At 39.5% G+C, this 13,972-nt stretch overlaps 1 protein-coding gene across 1 annotated transcript in view; it reads right to left on the bottom strand.

Moving 5' to 3' along the window:
* Nucleotides 1-13,972, bottom strand: part of EXD3 (exonuclease 3'-5' domain containing 3) — a 269,262-nt gene that overhangs the window by 234,015 nt on the left and 21,275 nt on the right. Inside the window, exons 5-7 of the mRNA XM_044659662.1 lie at nt 10,999-11,052; nt 10,033-10,172; nt 8,153-8,253 (exon numbers count right to left, since the gene is read on the bottom strand). Coding sequence (XP_044515597.1) covers nt 8,153-8,253; nt 10,033-10,172; nt 10,999-11,052 — 295 coding nt within the window. The remainder of the gene's footprint in view (nt 1-8,152; nt 8,254-10,032; nt 10,173-10,998; nt 11,053-13,972) is intronic.

Here is a 13,972-nt window from a genome sequence, read left to right on the forward strand (position 1 = left end):
TAGCGGGTAGTAAGTGTTAAGGCATGGGGATGAGTGATGAAATGAGGTGTGAACAATAGTAAGAAAGCCAGTTTGACTGCAGCATTAGAGTACATGAAAGGGAGTAAAATGTAATAAGGCTGGAAAGGTAGGCTGAAACAAGATTATAAAAGACTTTACATACCAAAAAGAGGAGTTTATATTTGATTCTAGAGGCAAGAAGGGGCCATTTGGGCTTTCTGAGAAGGGGTGGGATGTAGTTAGGCCTGTGCTTGGCAAATAAAACTTGGGCAGTTGTATGAAAGGGTGAACTGGGGAGGAGTGAGACAAGGTGGGAAGACCAATTAGAAAGATAATGAAAAAATCCAAGAAGAAATGATGAGGATCTGAATTAGGATGATGGATATGTGAAAAAGAGAATGCTGTGGATGCAGAACCTATAAGTCGTGGCAACTGATGTTAATAAGATAAGGAGGGAGACAATAGAATTGCTTGTCAACTCTGGGAGGGAAGAGGGAAGAGGGGAGGGAGACTACATGAAACATGTAACCATGGAAAATTTTTAAAATAAAAAAAGGTAAGGAGGGAGAAGAAGATTAAGAAGTGAAAAATGACTCTGAGGTGGTACCTGGAGGGAAAGGAGATAAGTTCTGTTTTGAACCTACTGAATTTTGAAATGGTTATGGGACACATCCTGTTGGAAACATCCATTAGAAGTTGTTAATATGAGACCAAGAGAAGGAAGAGGCCTTGATATATAGGTTTGGGAAACATTTACAAAGTGATGATAATTAAAACCAGCAGCTGGCAAGATTGCCAATCACAAAATTGAGAACTTTATAATTTTCTCTCTCTAATCATTTTGAGAGTCTGAATCTTATCTATCCCAAAACAATATGTGCCCCCTAAAGGCAGAGAGCACATTCTAGTTTCTTGTCTCCTACAAATACTTGTTGATTGGTTTAGAAGAAAAAGTAAGGGATTAGATGGGCTCTTTATTGCTTCTATTTAATGGAGTCAGCTTCTCTGTCTCTAGGCTGAAGAGGAGTCTCAGAGTCAGTTAGAGGGTGATCTTCTGCATGTTCACTCAGGGAAGAAAAGAACAAGTTGTAAGGGAATATTTTGTGGGTAACACAGCTCCCTTCCAAAGGAGTGTCCAGGCAGTTTCCTGGGCAGGCATGCAGTAGAAAGCCCTACATAGTTGCCTACCAGTAAACAGGCTAAAGAAAAGACTGTGGAAAGAAAGAAAGAAACCACTTCTTCTCAGGCTACTTAAGAGAAGATACAGCCTTGTTTTAGAGGAAATAACTATGTTGGGTGTTTACCCTGTCCTTGCTTGTTTTCATTTAGACAGGAGACATGTGAGGTCAGCAGAATCAGTGTGTTACTTAATGTAGTCAGCCCTGAAAGACTTACAATCATCATCTGATGATGAAAAAAAAATTCTATGGCATCAAATGTCAATTTGGTAGAAACACAGAAGAAAAAAAACTGCTTGATCACATGGTTCAATGGGGATATGATTGGGATGTAGACTTTAAACAATCACTTGATTACAAATATTAATAATATGGAAATAGGTCTTGATCAGTGACACGTGTATAACCCAGTGGAATTGCTCATTGGCTATGGGAGGGAGGTGAGAGGAGAGGAGGGAAAGAACATGAATCATGTAACCATGGGAAAATACTCTAAATTAATTAATTAATTAAATTAAAATGTCAATTTGGAGGGAGACTATAGAAACCTCCTTCATTAACCACCATTTCAAGAATATAGAAACATTCCCCAGGTGATGAGTCTGTGAATGCAATAATGATGACATAGGCCCACAGCACAGATCCATCTTACCATAGCTCTGGGATTCTATGGTTTTGCTCAAGCAACTTCACTCTAATTGGAATAGGAGAAAGTTTCTATTTGTGCTTATATCCATCCTATCTATCATCCCTCACAGTATATATTACTGAATGAGCAACTTTTTCAAATATAGCAAGATGGCTCTGAATTAGTTTTCAATTCCAAATTCAGGTTATTACAATATTGACATTTATTTATTCATTTTTTTCTGCAGCTCTAACTCTAAGCTAATTCATCTGGCTGATTTTTTAAGAGCATATTACAACTCTGAAAAAGGTATGATGATCACAAAATCTCTTCTGATGTCCAGCCTGGGAGCTAAGGAAAGAGAGGCTCCTCTTCACCTGAGAAAACCCTTTGAATCCTGTATAGTCCTCTTCTGCCCTCTGCTGTTTCTATCTCATCATCCTCTTACCTGAGAAAGATTTCCTTATATGAAGGCCAAATAAGTTCTAGAAACCCAATCCAGTACAACACCCCCATTTTACAAGAGAAAAATGGGGTCCAGAAAGAGTAAAGGATGTGCCCCAGCTTACACAATTAGTTGCAAAACCAAAATTAGAACCCAGGCCTCCTGATTACCAAGTTCAAGACAACCATTTTGTAATTTAAGTTTTCAAATCAATGGTTATTTTCACTTGACAATATATCAACCAATCACTACACAGTCAGAATATTAGAATATTAGAGCTGAAAAAGGACCTTAGTGATCTAGTTCCACATGTTTTCTACCACTTCCTGTCTCCTCCCTCCCCACTGCCCAGAACAAGGTTAAATTCAGATGCCTGGCTAGAATTCAAGGCTCTCTATAACTCATCCTCAACCTACCTCTTAAACTTAATCTCACACTGTCTTCACAAACCCTCTTTTTCTTTCAAATCAGTTTCTTTCATTGTCCCTTAAAAGTACATGTTCTTTAGGGTCCAAATCAATCTGTGAAGCATCCTCTAACTGGGCCAGTCCAATGATTTATTTTTCTGAGCTCCTAGGCACATATGGGCTGAACTCCATAGTAATAATAATAAATCACATTTATATAGTGCTTTAAGGTTTACAAAATACTTTACTAGCTAAAACTCTTTGAGAGAGATAGTACAAGGAACTTCATTCCCATTTTTAAGAAAGGTAGACTTGCTCAGGATCACATACAATACTCCTATAGTCTGGAGTAAACCACATCACTAAGGTATGCCTTAGTCACCTATTGTGTTCTCAGCATTCTTTGTTCCATAAAAATAAATCTTTTCTCTCCATGAAACTGTCAGCAACTTGAGTACAAGGAGAGAAATCATGGGTATGCTAGCATTTTGTAAGTATAAAGTGCTTTATCAATCACAATTCTCAGCTTCTAATGTCTCTTTATACCCTCACAGCATTAGCTTCAGAACCAGCCACACAGATGCTTAATAAATACTTTCTGAATTAAACTAAATTTATTTTTCTCTACCTGCTTGTAGGCAAGTCAGAGCCTAACCCCAATCCTTTGAAGTAAAGTAACTGGCCTGGAGTGATTCAAGTAGGAGCAGTAGGCAAGAGAGGATGAGCCTGGAATGTTACCATCAGAGAAAAGAGGACCTAAAAGAGAACAGGGAGCTGGAAAGCCCAAGATGCTAAACTTATTGATGTTGAAGCACATCAGGAGCACTACTGTGCAGTGCTATTGTGATAGATATAATAACAGATGGCACTGACGTAGTGTTAAAATGTGTATAACGCATTTTAAAACATTATTTCATTTGCTCCTCACAACAATCCTGAGAGGTAGGTACTATGATCTCCCTTTTACAGCTAAAACAAGAGCTATGTGATTTGTTTGATGCCATACAACTAGACAATTTCTGAGTTAGGATTCAAATCCAGGCCTTCAGGATGCCAAGTCCAGTGATCTATCCACTCTGTTATTCTATCTCTTAAAATCACTTGGAGGGTGGCTACCAGCACACACTTGTTCCTGTGTGTCCCCTACACTGCTATTTCTGTTCTAAAAAATGACTCCAATTTGTCTAGGATGTCTAGGATGAAGGATCATGAATTTGGACTGGGGCAGAAAAATGATGCACCTTGAGAACTATATCTCAAGTTTTTTTATCCTTTTCATAGTATGAGAGTAGTGTACCCCTGGAGATCCAGAATCTATTTATATAATTCTAGAGTCTGTTTTTTAAACACCTAGTTTTTTAAACATTTCTAAACATCTAGAAAAGGAAATGATAATCACCAGAAGCCATTATAGATTCATCAAGAACAAGTTGGGCCAGCCTAACCTCATTTACTTTTTTGGCAGGGGTGCTAGGCTAGTGAAACAGGGGAATACGATGATGATAAAGTTAGATGGATTGGGAATTGGTTGAGCGGTTACATTCAAAGCACAATAACCACTAGTTCAATGTCCACTTGGAAGAAGGTTTTTAGGGAAAGTTTCCAGGGATCTTGCCTTGACCCCATACAATTTAACATTTATCAATGACTTGGGTAAAGGCAAATGGTATGTTTATTAGATTTGTGGTCAATGTGAAGCTGAGAAGGAGAGCTAACACACAAGTTGTCAGAATTGGGATTTTAAAAGACCTTGAAAGGCAAGACCATTGTGCCGAATCTAAATGGCATTAACTAAAAGTTTTATCCTTGGATTCGAGAAATCAATTTTTAAAAAAATACAAGATAGAGGAAGCATAGCTAGCATAACAATTAACCTGAAAAAAATAGGGGAGTTTAAGTGGACTGCAATCTGAGCCACAGATCTCTCTCTCTTAATCTATTCTTCTATAAGTGAAGCAGGTTCAGTTCCTTCAACCTTTCCACACACAGAAAGTTAATATTTCTTGACACTTCACAACCTTGGATGTTTTCCTCTGTATATTTTCTAGTTTGCCAATGTCCCTTCTAACATGTATTATCCATATCCAGCACTGAACACAATGCTCAGATTTGGTTCAACAGGACAGAGTATAATGATGCTATCACTTCCCTCTTTCTGGATGTTGGACTTCTATTGATGCAGCCTAAGATCCCATTCATTTTTTTTAAGCAGCCACATCCCACTGTTGGCTCCTGTTATGCTAAACAACGTGACTAGGTCCCATGGCTAACATCCAAAGCAGGAAGTGATCCTCCCCTACTTCCCTCCCAAATGCTCAGTCTTCATAAGCACCTGGACACCCACTCGCTCCCAGCAAAACTTGCTGTGTTTACATTGTTCTGGAAAGCACTTAGGAGCTATAGCAACACATGCTACATAAACAAATACTAGGAATACAGAAGACTAATAAATGCTGTGGATCAACATCTGGCCATTAGGAAGCAATTAGCACCTCCCTTACATTCATTAGTTCTGCAATCACTTCATTTATTCATTCAACATGAATTTATTAAATACCTACTATGTGTTATGGCCCAGTAGTAGGGCTTAGGCCAAGAAAAAAGAAATGGAAGAGGAAGTAGCTGCCTTCAAAGGCTTGGCAGTCATGTTAAAGAAACATAACAGAGCCATGAAACAGCTAAGGAACAACACAAGACAGTCTGTGGTAAATGCCAGAATCAGTGGTAGAGAGCAGAAACTCTGTAGGAACTTTGAAGAGAGAAGTGGTCAGGAAAGGCCTTGGGCAGAAGAGGGACTCAAGTTGGGTCCTAAACAATCAGGAGGACACAACTTGGGGAAGAGGCTTAGGATGGGCATTTTGGATTGTCAGTGGGAGGTGGAAAAGGCAAAGCACAGAATGAACAATGTGCTGAGCTGGAATGAGTAGGATGTGTTTTGGAGGACACTGTGTGCCAGCATGGTGGAAAGTCCCAAGCATAAGCACTGAAAAAGCTGAAGACAGGGCTCCAGCCTCTGAGTAGTAAATGGGTGTCCCCAAAATGTCAGTACAGCTTTTAAGTTTTAATAACTTCAGAAATATAAATGCTATAAACTCACCAAAAAGTCTGAAAGATTAAATGCTTAACATTTTAAAATATTGAGACGTTTTGTCAATTTTTGAAATTTGTAAAAACTTTCAACAATTGCTCTTGCAACTGAAAGGATGCATTTATAATCCTTGCCTTATATTAAGGTCATCCAAAGAATGAGGTTTTGATGCATACAAGATTATTCTGAAGTGACCCCACCACAAAAAGTCTAATGGAAATGGATCAGGTGACTAAAGTAGCCAAGCAGAGGGACTTTCTCTCCCCATCCACTGTTTTGAGAATGTATCATCCAAAAGTGTTCTACACACAATTCATAATGATTGGATACATTATCTTTTAAAATTGACATTTTATTATTTAAAATTCACAAAACTAAGTGGAAAAGAAATTGAAATAATTAAGCTTTCAGTCATAAGAAGTGATGAGCAGGCTAATTTTTAAAAAACTTACAAAGAACTACATGGGATAATGAACAGTGAAATGGGTAGAACCCAAGAGAATATTATACACAGATACAGAACTAATATTAGAAGAATACACTGAGAATATTACCTTCAGATTGTGAACTGAAAGGTGAAAACATGAAAGACTTAATTTGTAAGAACATGCCAATCTCCTGCACGATACCTTCTGTGATGTGGAGAAGTTGGGAAAAGGCTGGGATGCTTGTGGAAGGGATTTATTATGTAGATATGAAGAAAAGTCAGCTAAACATATGAGAAATTCGTATTTCATATATGTACATTCTTCTTTTTCTTTGTAGATGGAAATTCTTGTTTTATTTGGTTTTGTAAAATTTGGAATAAGAAAAGATAAAATAAATTAAGTTTTCAAGTGATGTTTCTAGAAGTTTATAGCTTTAGCCTTTTGAAATTATTAAAGCTTAAAACTGCACTCGGACTTTTTGGTATACCCTATATATCCTACAATAGTTGGAGATAAAAGACATGCATCATTTTCAGAGTTAGAGCACTGCTTTAAAGGAATAAGAAGACAGCATAAGATAATCCCAGCAAATGTCAGATATTCCAAATCAAATAAACATCATGATGGACTATCAGTTTTATAAAGCTTCCCAAAGGTTTGTCTTGAATGACATTTGGGATTTTGGCCAGTAACAAGAAGAAGCAGGGCATACCATAAAGGGGAGAAAGCATAAGCAAAGTCACAGAGACCAGAATGAGGCTGGCTTAAAAGGAAGAGAAGGTCAGAGTCATGGAACTCCAGAGCTTGCCAGGTGGATGGTTGATTTTTCTCCTAATGATGCTAATGGCCCCAGTTCACAGTGGGTACAGGCTCTCTCCTGGCCTCAATCTGTGATATCCTGCTGGTTTTTAATGAACAGTATGGAAAAGAAGTCTTTAGATCCCCTTAGGGAAGTAAGGTTTTTAGAACTGACAACAGGGCCTCTGATACCAGCAAAACTGAAGCTTTGAGCCAGGCTCTTTGCTTTGGGTCTGGGTAGAATGGGACACAAATTGCTTTCTTGTCGGGGAAAAGGAAGAGAAGATAGGATAGAAATTCAGACAGGGCTGAAGAATGCACCCAAGTAAACTCTACTAGCCTTTGGCAGGAAACCAGCCTGCAGAGACATGCTTCCTTCAGCTCCCTTTATGGGGAAGAATGGTACGTTGCTCTCAGAGCTAGCCAAATTCCCTCAGTCCCTCAGGAGTTCAGAGGCAGGGGAAGAGGAGAGGCATACAACATCCCGTCTGCTTGACCAAGTGGCAATGAATGCAGACTAGGGCCTGCTGAGTGACCCAGAGGCTCCTGCTGGGAACCTGTTCCCTATTTCATGCCCCCTGCTTCTCCAATTGGAATACAAAGCAATGTAATGAACAGATTGGGAAGAATAGCCTAGGACTGAAGGGGAAGTTATTTAAATGACCCCTCTGAACACCATAAATTCTGTTTTGTTTTGTTTTGTTTTCTAAATGAGTTGCAAGAGTAGTATAAATATCCTTTAACTATAGCCTCTCTCCTCCAACCAAACTCAAGATGGACTGTTGCCATGTTTCTTTTCTCTGCCCTGGGTGAGTGCTTCCTCACTGGAAGCCTGAATGAGTTATGGGTGACCTATTCCATTAGAAGACAGAATGATAACTCATAGCTGGACATCCGAATCCAGTGACTTGAGCTCTTTGGAGGTCAGGATTTATTTCATACCACAGAATGAAACAGCACACTACTAGTCACTAGCATCCAACACTGACAACAGAAGTGGCTGTTTCTATAATTCACAGACTCCACTTTGAGCTGACATCAATTAAGATTGATGGGACCACTGCTCAGGACTAGCTCTTGATTTCTGTGGACCTGGATGGAAAAGCCTTCTTTGGGTTTATCATTTTTTAATCGAGAAGAAATCTGCCAGAGAAATGATCCATAAGAAAGCCCTACACACCTGGGTCTAGGTTGTACTGGCCCAGCAGTCTGAAGACAAGTTTGCTCAGCATTTTCTGATTCAGTTTGTCTACTCTTGAGGGAGGCACATTTTGATATTGTCTGCAAAAAAAAACACAACCAAGCAAGCACATCATCATAGGTTTTTTCCATAGCTTGTTCTTTTACTAATATTAATAGTACTATGTCAGAGCAGGAGGGTTAAAGGCAAGGGTCCTGGTTTTCTTCACTTTCTTCTTCAGCCAGGCCTGGGAGATGTTTATGGGACCGTGAATCTTCATAGCACTGAATTTAGGGCCCTAGAAAATTCTAGCCAATTTAATTCAATACACATTTATTCAGCATATACAATATGAAAGGTTAATATACACAAGGCATGGCAGATAAAAAGACAGATAAGACATACTCTCAAGGTGCTTTTAACCTAATGGGGAAGAGCAGAGGACAAACATTTTTGCTGTTGAGTCGTTTCAGTTGTGTCCCACTCTTTGTGACCCCATTTTGGGGTTTCCTTGGCAAAGATACTGGAGTAGTTTGTCATTTCTTTCTCCAGCTCACTTTACACATGAGGAAACTGGGGCCAACAGGGTTAAATGACTTGCCCAGGGTCACACAGTTAGTAAGTATCTGAGGCTAGATTTGAACATGGTCTTGACTCCAGGCCTGGTGCTCTAGCCACTGTGCCACCTAGCTGCCCTTAGGACAAACGTAGAAATGAATAAGAAATGAATAATAATGATGATGATAATTATAATAACTAACATTTATATAGCAGTATGTGCTAGGTATTGTATCAAGCACTTTGCAATTATTATCTCATGTAATGACAACAATAGTCGTAGGTAATTTATAAAGTACTTATTATGCACCAGGCACTGTGCTAAGTGCTTTACAATTATTGTTTCATTTGATCCTCGTGACAGTCCTGTGAGGTAAGCACTATTATTATTTTTTTCCCCATTTTACAGATGAGGAAATTGAGGAGAGCAGAGGTTAAATTGCTCAGGGTCAATAATCGATAAGTATCTGAGGCCAGATTTGAACTTGGATCTTCCCGGCACTCTATCCATTGTGCCACCTGGCTGCCCCTATACAAGAGAGAAATAAGTGCAAAAGAGAGTCAGGCAAAGTGCTAGGAGAAAGCTGAGGAAGGAGTAGCTTCACTCCTTTCCAAATGGTGAAAGATGCCCAGAAGCAGGAACCAAGTCTGATGTGAGAGGATGTAGCACAAGGAGTCACCCCTGTAACACATCAGTGTGTTTCACTCCATCACAGCAGACAGAAGGAGGAGACAATAGCAGGGCACACGCACACACGCATACATACACATGGCTACACTCACAGGCTATGCCCAGAGCCTCTGGCCTCTCTGTTGGTCCCTGAGCTCCATCAACAGAGACTTAACCTCTAGGAATTCTCAAGGTCTTCATGGGTAAATGGGATTAAACCTTGCACCAAACACCTCACAGAGAAGTTGTTAGTGTATTCAAGAGTTATATAAATGTGAAGAAAAATTTCAATTAGTTCCTGGGGCAGTAACTTCTGTTCATACTGATTATAGAAATGTGGAGAATTAATATTGTCATTTATTCCTTCTCTAATGAAGGGTAATTTTCCAAAGTCTCTTTGAAGAGAGCCCAGATGAAGGAAATCTGATTAGTCTGTAACTTGTGAAGCCCCATTAACTGCTTAAAATCTGCTCAGTGATGTGGTTCTGAAACCTCTGAGGGAGCTGCCTCTAAAACTTTTGCTCGGGCATCTGACTCTAGAACTCTTTGAGGTGCTAAGTTCTCTGCTTCTCAGGCACCTGGTTTAAGTGCCTGAGTCGATAGCCAAAGTGGACTGCAAAGAATCTCTCTATGGCATCTCTGTATTACTCACCTGGCAATATCTCTAGTGTTAAAGGTGGGATGACACCATGTGTCCAAGACCTGTAATAGTTGGCTTTGGAGATGTGGATAGTCGGCCACATAGTCCTTGACAAGGTTTGCTTTATCCTGAAGAAGCAGGGGTGTGCACATCTAGAGTGGAAGTAAGGAAACCAGCCACGAATCAACAATCAGGCTGTGATGTCCATTTTGTAATAAGTAGAAAAGCCAGGCCTGAGGCCCAGGCAGTTTGGGAAGCCAAGAAACTGAGGAAGGGGAAAGCTCTGAGATAAAAACATGATGATGGCTCTAAATGTTGGACGTCATGTCTGTAATCTAAGTCATGGCAGGTGCATCATATACAGTACTATGGACTTGAGCACCATATAGGTCCAGATCTTCGTCAGGAAGCAGAGAGAAACTTTCTGGTATAGGGTGAAACAAGGGCATTTAGTAAGAGAAAAGGAATAAAAACATCATTAGCTTTCCTTAGCTCTTTTAGGCTTAAAACCAAAAAAAAAAAAAGGATTAAAAAAAAAAGAAGCCATTCAGTTATAAAGAAATTAAGCCAGCCTCAGTGCATTAATTGCAGGTCATCATTAGTTTTTTAAGATAGTGTAAGTGGCTGTCCAATGGATTTCCTCAAACTTGCTTTACAGTTCTGACAATGGTGGAAGAAAAGAGACCATGCCATTCCAAGATCCAAATTTCTTTTGATTGATACAGCACCCATTCTGAACCTTGCTAAGACTATCCAATGAACTTTTTTCTTGGCTGATTGCATTCTTCTCCTATCCTTCCCTCAAGACTTTCTGCAGAGCTAATGTGGAATCCCACCCCCACCTATCTCTGAGAGCCCCAGGAGAATTTTCACTGCAAAGAAGGAAAATTGTGCTATGTTGAGGATGGTGGTTTGGATCCTGATTTTGTTGAAGCTTCTTGACTCTTAACACATTGTATATGCAAACATATGACTCACCTTTTCAACATCCAATTCTGGCTGTAACTTTAGCTTTGTGCATAGTATGACTGCCTGGAAAATACAGAGAAGAGAACCAATTTTTCATGTGTGTTTGAAAGGAAGGCAATAAGGTTGGAAGAAGGGTAAAACATTCAGGATGATCTTCCTGTTACTTCTACTTAGAAATGTGAGTGCCCATGTAACATTAAGCCATATTTAGTGATGCCTTTCTACAAATTCATCTCACAGGGGTCCTGAACTACAAAAGAGGAACCACCTGGTTCTGGAGGGCAATTGGAGAGGAGGGCTGCCTCCCAAGCAAGACCTCTCTGTGGTCCTGTAACCACTGATTTTTAAAAGTGGAGAATTAGAAAAGCACTGAACAGACCTCCTCCCATCTAAGAGGCCAGATTCTAGGAGAGAAGCCAATGGTGAATCAAACTTTGCACACAATTTGCTTTCCTCATTTCATCCTTCTTTTAGTTGTCTAGTTTTTCTCTGCCTCTTCTCCCTAAACTCTGCTCACTCTTCTCTCTGCTCCCTCCAAACCCCTTGTCAACATCAACATTAAATACCCAATGTCTCTTTCCCAGAGAGAGCCTCAATTCAACTCCAATGGCTGTTGATAGCTTTGTGCAGTTCAGTGGAGATAGAGAATATGAGGACAGGAGACAGGACAGGGGATCCCTAGTGGATCTGTCCTGGTTCCCAAGTTCTAGCACTCTAGTCCTGGCCCTCCACTAGCACTCAGACATGTATGGGGAGGGAGATGAAGAGACATTAGACAGAGTTCTCTGCCCAGGCCTACAGATATCTCTATGAACTGTACTGACTCCTGGAGTATTTGTCCTTTAACTACTTGGAAGATGAGGAAGAAAAGGAGCTGATTAAATATTATTCTAAAGTAAGAGCTCTTAACCCTTGAATTTTTTAACAGTCTGATAGCTGTTTTCCAATAGAATTAGTTTCCTTTGTATACCTATGTATTTCATTTTATGCATTCAAAACCAAAATTCTAAGAAGAGGTCTGAAGGTTTCACCAAACTACCAAAGGGGTCCACAAAGAGGTTAAGAACCCCTGCCTTAGAATAAATCAATACCCATCAATATTTTGGTTGGGAACCAGCATTAAGGAATATCAAAATTCTAAACTTTTCCACTAATGAGAAACCCAATTATGGCTGACCCAAACCAAAAAGCTGCACAATAGTTAATCTAAAGCCAATTCCACTGAGATGCTCCTGAAAATAAACTCAAAAATTCCTGTCTCAGAGAACTTACCCATAAAAGAATACACTTCCCCTAGGCAGTATTGCCTCTTTTTCTGGAATCCTATATGGGATTTCACCATGCCCACAATCCACAAGAGAAAACGTTTTCTCTAGCCCTGACTACCAGCACGTACTGCTGACTTTTCTGGTGCTATTAATAATTCCCATAGATCGAGCTCTTATTACATATAAAAATAACAGGCATGAACAAACATACAGACAGGCATACAGGCTACATTAAGCTATTCTCCCATTTGCCCATCCCCCTCTTTTTTTTTCACAACACAGATCAAAATAGAAGCATGGGAAAGGTTCTGGCCACTTCTTCCAGTTCCCTTCCCTACCCTATAGACTGCATTCATGCAGAGATGAGAGGGGGTGGAGTAAAGGGTAGAGGGAAGCATAAGCATGAAGAAGCCTTTTCATCCCCCTGCCACTTGGTCTGGCTTCCATGTAGCCAGTTCCCTTCATTCTTATTTCTTGACCTTTGCTAACAATTCCTCTTTCGATGGGTTCTTCTCAAATCTGATAACTGTCCTAGAGGTTGAGCACAGGGCAACTCTCTGCTCAAAATCTATCCAAGAATAAGGAATGCTTATGAGAATCTTCTAGGTAGGTTCCTTCCATGATAGTGGTGCCTACCAGAAATAAACCTTTCTACTATGTGGACACATTTTCCTTATTGAGAATTGCTTGAAAGAGCAATATGGTCATTTGTCATTGGGCTATTATTTGGAGAAATACTAAGTGGCACTATCTAAGGAGAAAGCTTTAAAAAGTATTTTCAACATGTTTAAACAGAAGTTTAACTTAAATTTATTCTCTCCAGAAAATTAGGCCCCCAACTTTCACATGGAATAAAGGAAATCACTTTTTCCACCCCCCAAGTAGAAATTCTGAGTTTCTACTTGGGGGAACAGAACTTCTAATTATTCACCTTAACTCGATTAATTTAATAGCTTTGGGCAAAGATTCCTCAACCCCTCAATTTCTTAGCTTGATAAGCTAGCACTACAAAGAATGATCACTCCAATAGGAATAGAAATTACACTCTGCTATATACACTTAAATACACTATCATTTAGCTAAAATTTTGATAAAAACATGGTATAAGGGAGAATGCTTCATCTTAAGAAATCTACATTTGGTATAAATTCTATAAGCAAACTATTCTCATGTATTTGGCAAAGAAAGAAAAAAAGTTTACAACATGGGAGAATGGTGAGAATAAAACAAAACATCTGCTATAATGGTAAAGTGGAATGTTTTAAATAGTCTGAAATGCAACTTCTTTCTGAAAATATAGGGGAATATATTTCCTGACTACCATTCATTGATCTTTTGCATGGATATGTAATATGAATATGGAAAGAGAACTAGTAATTCCATTAGAAAGGCACTAATGAAGGAAAACATCCCATAGGAGAGATTGCCCAGTGCAGGGAAGCCTCCAGATGCCAGCAAAGTCAACAGCTGTAGTACCCAGCTAAGGAGAGGCTCACAGCTGCCTTGCTGGGACTTTCACTTCTGGTTTTAAGAAAAGGGAAAACGGTCTCAACTTATAGCCAGGAAGCTGGCCGACTGGGTTGTCCCTAGTCATATATATTATATTTACTTATAGAACCCAATGCTTGCTCACTATACAAAACATTTGTTTTCAGCTAGTGACACCCAGTGTAAAAGAGAGGGAAAGGAATTCCTTTATGGAAGTAATGGGAGGA

Source organism: Gracilinanus agilis, chromosome 2 (assembly GCF_016433145.1).
Source record: "Gracilinanus agilis isolate LMUSP501 chromosome 2, AgileGrace, whole genome shotgun sequence".
In the NCBI taxonomy this organism is placed as follows: Eukaryota; Metazoa; Chordata; class Mammalia; order Didelphimorphia; family Didelphidae; genus Gracilinanus; species Gracilinanus agilis.